Source organism: Takifugu rubripes, chromosome 20, assembly GCF_901000725.2.
Source record: "Takifugu rubripes chromosome 20, fTakRub1.2, whole genome shotgun sequence".
Taxonomy (NCBI): Eukaryota; Metazoa; Chordata; class Actinopteri; order Tetraodontiformes; family Tetraodontidae; genus Takifugu; species Takifugu rubripes.
Genome location: NC_042304.1, coordinates 1 through 5,756, shown reverse-complemented (window position 1 = coordinate 5,756; position 5,756 = coordinate 1). Strand labels below are relative to the sequence as shown.

General features: G+C 41.9%; 1 protein-coding gene across 2 annotated transcripts; it reads right to left on the bottom strand.

Moving 5' to 3' along the window:
• Positions 1 to 715: 715 nt before the first annotated feature.
• On the bottom strand, positions 716 to 4,558 carry LOC115247346 (uncharacterized). 2 transcript variants are annotated; one of them, XM_029828793.1, is made up of 8 exons: positions 4,346 to 4,558; positions 3,271 to 3,355; positions 2,186 to 2,238; positions 1,843 to 2,094; positions 1,544 to 1,684; positions 1,227 to 1,413; positions 1,085 to 1,144; positions 716 to 994 (listed from the first exon to the last, which is right to left on the bottom strand). In XM_029828793.1, the coding sequence occupies exons 4-8, from the start codon at positions 1,930 to 1,932 to the stop codon at positions 819 to 821; spliced, it is 654 nt and encodes a 217-aa protein (XP_029684653.1). In that variant the 5' UTR covers positions 1,933 to 2,094; positions 2,186 to 2,238; positions 3,271 to 3,355; positions 4,346 to 4,558; the 3' UTR covers positions 716 to 818. The 2 variants fall into 2 exon arrangements, with proteins under 2 accessions (XP_029684653.1, XP_029684654.1); XM_029828794.1 differs by lacking the exon at positions 4,346 to 4,558 and having other exon boundaries at positions 3,271 to 3,737.
• Positions 4,559 to 5,756: the final 1,198 nt, after the last annotated feature.

Here is a 5,756-nt window from a genome sequence, read left to right as displayed (position 1 = left end):
AGGCATAATTTCAATATAATCTCTGGATGTGATTTCTGTGTCAACACAAATTCCATATTTTCACAGCATGTGAAGAAAAACATCTTTGTGAAGAATATTTAATCATGGCTTTTTTTAAACCATATATGACCAGGACACAAATGAAACACCCATAGTCTGCCTTCTACTCGCATCTTCTTCAGCCTGACACGTGTCGATATGACCTACGGGTCATGGTAACTTCTGACATCCCTTGAAAGTGATGACCTGCATGCCGAGGGTCGTGGTGTAGAAGTTGACCGTGTCTGTCACACTTTTAGAACTAAATGATCTAAATGGCTCGCTTCAACCTGGCAGGTTGTTTTTAACCTGAACCCCCCAACAGTGACTGTCTGTGAAGGAAACAATGATTAAGATGTGCGCCTTCAATATAGCTGTCAAGAAGATATAAATGGTGTTAGCGAAACGACGCCACTCCGTAGCCAAAGGAAGTACATACTGCAGCCAGTATCCACAAATCTGCTCTGATCCTTGTGTAAAAAGAATTGACCTACTTTATACGACATTACCTTTCAAATCTCTGCCGATATTTTCACCGTTAATAGTTAGCTGCGCTTTATCTTTCACATAATAAGAATATAATGTTCGGGATCTGAGGATTGGGGTTAAATGAATTAAGGTTGGGCTTTTATTGCATTTGAATTTCACCATGTGACTCAAATCATCACTAAACACAGGAGCAATTTCAGATTTTAGTCACAAATACAAGAAATATTCATGAATTTCAGGAAAAGAAAATGGATCATTTAAAATGAAGCAATTCAAAAAAGAAAAACTGATTAGGCCATTGCCACCCATCGGCTGCCAAACAATCGGAACAGGCAGAGTCCCTGTGGGGTGATCCTTATTTCTTCGTCGTCGTACTCGTCATCCATGGTGTATTCACGCAGTCGACGCTGGCAGTTGCGACGACGACGACGGGCGGGTTTTTTGACCTTTGGAGGCTTGGGCTCCACTAGAACACAATTATAAAAGTCTGTTAGTGTTTAGAAGTTTCTCCCTTCCTGGGACTCGCATTCATTTCACAACAAAGCCAGATACTTACATTTCAGAGTCCAGACCGGCTGGTCTTCGTCGGTTTGCCACAATTCTTCAGTGTGTTGCCCTGTTCAGAAACACCATCCTCATGATCATCACCATCTAATCTATTGCTTTCACATGTGAATCATGGGTTCATTTCTTCTCACCAGAGTCTGGTGGCTGGCCGCTGTGGGCCTCACTGCTCAGACACTTCTGGTCTCGCAAGCTGCCGTTTCCTGTTGTGTGGGCCCTTTGCTCGCTAGAACCAGCATATTCAGTTGGCTGACCGCCGTCGTCGGCTTGGGTCTGACAGCCCTGATCCTTGGTCTCTGCTTGTGCGTGGCACTGCTCCTCCTACACGGCCAGGCAGAGGAAGACATGGATCACATGTGTTTGACAGCTGTCAAAGCCAGCCTTTTCACATCTGCTTGTGCACTTCTTCGTGTCACCGACAGTATGTGGAGCGTACGCTCTGAGCGCTCACCTGCAGTCTGACTCTTGGCTCTTCTAACCAGAAGAGCTGCATGAGCATTTCTACGGTGCAGAAAGTGTCCGTATTCTTATTCCTGATGGACCCTGATTTGACAAACTCCTGGAATCCATCCAGGTATTCAATCAGATACCACTGGGAAAAGTGTAAGAAAGGAAGCTTTTTTATTACCATCCCTCTGAAAATGAATAATTAGTAGTGAAGCTGAATTATTTTTTGTGCTTTTTTTTTTTAAATAATCCACTCCAGCTTCTGAGTAAGGGCTTCTGATTCTGCAGCAACATCTGAATTACCTCTCCTATAATCATTTTGATCTGTGCCAGCCACCAGCCAAATGGTTCCTGATCACCAAGCTTGGAGAAAACCTGTGAGACAATGGACATAATAACTGGCAAACTACAACTACCAGACCTGAGTTAATTGAATCATCAGTTATACTGGTAGTTCTCACCTCCACCTCATCTCCAACAGCCACGTTACAGGAGAAATTTGGAGGAGGCAGCCGCCGCACAGAGTCACAACACACAACAACTTCCTCCTGTGGACTATAGATAATATATGTTAATAATCAAAACAAATAATACATCAATACACTCCAGAAGTTTGAGATGTTTAAAGAAAAAGCATTACACTTACCTGTTTTCATAAACTACTGTCAGAAGCTTTCCAGCAATGGACTTGATTTGGGCCTAAAGAGAAAGAACCAGTCACAGTATTGACAACATTCAAACACATGGTGGTTAAATAAGTTTACAATTCTTAACAACTGAGTATTGAACTAACAAATGTGTGAAATCCCATCTGTGAGCTAGTGAATATTAAGTATACAGGTGCTTTTGCTGAGATCATCTCTAAATTGAGCAGCGCCTCACCTCGTAGAAGGCGCCGTTCATCCCTTCTACTTCAACGTTGACTTGAACCATGTTGGAGCTTGTTTCTTTTGTTTGTCTCTTAGTTGGTTTGGTTTAACTCAAAATCTGGAGCTTTGCTACTTTATTTAGGCTAAGGCTCTGACCCTCATTAAATAAATTGCCTTTGATTTACTTTGATCTTTGATCTTTGCCAAAGCCATAGAGACTCTGCCCTTTGATAATGCTGCTATGTTCGGGCCATCATACCCGTGTAGACCTGTATTAAGCTCAGCGTTGGCGGCGCCACGGGGAGAAAATGGACACCTTTTTAGGCTCCGTGCGAAGAACTGGCGGCTGGTGTTGGTGCAGTACCATAACCTGACCGAAAGGTGGCGCTGATTAAATTTACCACAATGCTTCTGTGTCAAACAAAACTGTCTGTGTCTTTTAATATGTTCCTCTGCAAACTGAACTTAACACACAAACATGTCATAAACCTGCTGGGAAATGTACTTATTCCATATCAATACTCACTACAAACACAACTCATCCTCAGAGAGAATAATCTCTGCATTCAGAAATAATAAAAGTCTCAAAGATTACCTGGTCAGATCAAAGGTCATTTCACAGATTGTTTGGAAAGACGGCCCACAGAACCATTATTTTAAACAACAAGAATAGGTATTTGATTCCCAAAAGCAAAAAGTATTCAGAACTGCAACACAAGGAAACTTTTTTTTTCCCCCAAAAAAAACCTGTGTATAGTTAATGTGTTGCATACAATTTGATAAAAAATATGTGGGAGAAACAAGACTGACAATACATGTACGGTTTACTTGCCATAATATCATGAAATGAGAAAACACTGACCGGCATGTTGTCCAGCACGTCATCTCCCCTGGCTGGGATGCATTGCAAGCCTTGGTTTTAGAGTACAGTCCACACTGGTCCACGGCTTAGAGAAGGAGAGTGGAGAGAGGCTGCATTTATAAATGAGGTACTACACATCCAAATGGCCTTACTTACCTTTTAAAAAAACAACAATAACCCTCATTCCTACTTTTTTCTCTCCCCCACTCTCTCTGTTTTCATTTTAACTTTTATCCATGATTTACCTTTTATCCTAACCCAATTTTAGCCCTAGTCCTAACCTAACCTTAATCTAACCCTAACCCTCTCTACCTGGGATCTCCTTGGATGGCTTCGCTCCAGGGGGCACTGGTAGGATGAAGCTGAGGCCTAGCTCCATCCTACCTGGAGGAGCTAGTGACACCTTACCAGCCCAATAGACCGCTCCGCTCTCAGAATGCTGCTCGACTTGCGGTCCCCAGAGTCTCTAGAGGTAGAATGGGGGGCCGAGCATTTAGCTACCAGGGCCCCCTGCTGTGGAACCAGCTCCCTGTCCAGGTACAGGAGGCTGACTCCATCTCTACTTTCAAGATTAGGCTTAAAACCTACCTCTTTAAAAAAGCTTATTATCACTAATTCTGGAGTTGCACTTACTATCATAGACAGACAAATTAGGTTAACATCTTAGTTATGCTGCTATAGGCCTCCAGAAACCCAACCCAACCCAAGTCAAGTCAAGTCAAGTCAAGTCAACCCAAGTCAAGTCAAGTCAAGTCAAGTCAAGTCAAGTCAAGTCAAGTCCTCTCCTCTAGCCAGCCCTACATGAGCCTGGTCCGTTTTTCCTTGCTACTGTTGCTTGTTTGGGGTTAGGCCCTGGGATTGTGTAAAGCGCCTAGAAACAATTTTGATTGTAACAGACGCTATATAAATAGAAAATTGATTGATTGATTAGCGTAATGCTAACATAACATTGAGAATCCCATTAACCTGCTAACCAGTTAGCACGGCTTGCGTTCTTCAGTTGGCACACTAAACGCAGTTCCAAAAATCCAACATAGGTGAGTTATCAATTTTTAAAAAAGCAAGCAATACTTACAGACATGTGTTTTTTTAGGGATCCAACAGAACAAAGGTGAACGATGAAGAGAAAACACAGCTTGCCACAGATCTTTCTTCGCGCTTTTCTTCCTTTGCTACAGGAAAACTACGGTAAGTCTACTTGGCCAAAAGAGCGGTGCCGTCAACCTAATGGAACTCTTAAAGGAGCGGCACTACGGAGTAACCAAACTATTTGAGAAACCAAACGAAATCGAATGAGGGTCTCAAATACACTCTTGGGCAGGCCTATTCAATTCATTTGGACTTGGGGCAGCTTCATGAATCTGAGGCAAATTAAAGGGCCAGAGAATATGAGTAAGCAGGTGACAAATAAAGAAATTGCTGCAACATACTGAAAGAGTCAATATATTTTATTTTGTAAATGGAGAACAACTTTTGCACATAAATTCACACATAGACTACAACTGTAATAACGTTAGTCCAGGCTGAACGTAAATTAGACACCATAAGAATCAGTCTCGCTCAGCCATATCACAGATACGATGAACAGCAAAATGAAGCGTTTGGACTTGCTCAGCTTAGTATTTAGTGACAGATTAATAAGATCACTGAAGACAAATTTTGGGAGTGTGTTCTGGTGGGAGATCGTTACTAAAGCACACTTGATACTGAAATAAACCAAGAGTTGTACAACTTTGGATTAAACTTTTAATACATTTGATCAGTATGCCTTGAGAAATAAAAAGTTAAACTGTTTTCTGCCATTTTTGCTCTGAAAAAAACAAAACAACAACCACCACAAAAGAACTGAACAGATGGATGCGTGTCAAAAAAAATCGTATTCATTAAAAAATTCCAACAGTTCACTCAATTTTTATCTACACTCCTGATAATTGGCTCTTGACACAGAGAATTGTACTTTTTTTTTTTTAACTTAGCAAAGTACTCATTGGTCAAACATGGTAATTTAACATCATCTCTAGAAATTGTCCATTCGTTAAGCTACACTGTTCGGATCAAAACTGATCCTGAAACAGTGAATTGTATTGGAATTTCTATTTAGTAATTGTCTGTTTCTGAGAAATAAAAGAAAGAAACAGTCTGGTGGTTGGAGACATTTCTGTGTAAAAGCCAAAGTCTCATTAGGAGCCCTCTGATGGCTCCATATAGTTGGACACCTCAGTGAGATTGTGGTCTGGATCCCTGAAGTACAGGGTGGTGATGGTGCCCACAGCTCCAGTCCTTTCCACTGTTACCGTCTTCGATCTCAACGCCACAGGCCTAAAAGAACACCGTGAATGAACCGAGTGGACTTTATCTCAAAGTGTCACGCAGGAAATGTGGTGGCGGCAGCGGGTCAAATACCTTCAGATGTGAAGCTACTTGGGCCAGAGGGCTTCTGGTTATGGATGGTCAGCGGAGCCTGAAGTTGGATGCTTTGCTTCTTC

What these genes read in the sequence shown, in the direction of transcription:
- LOC115247346 (XM_029828793.1), bottom strand. Translation starts at nt 1,932, where the DNA reads ATGTCCATTGTCTCACAGGTTTTCTCCAAGCTTGGTGATCAGGAACCA. An exon ending in TCAAAATGATTATAGGAGAG is followed by an intron (nt 1,685 to 1,842) that starts GTAATTCAGATG and finishes CACTTTTCCCAG; the next exon opens with TGGTATCTGATTGAATACCT. An exon ending in AGCCAAGAGTCAGACTGCAG is followed by an intron (nt 1,414 to 1,543) that starts GTGAGCGCTCAG and finishes CTGGCCGTGTAG; the next exon opens with GAGGAGCAGTGCCACGCACA.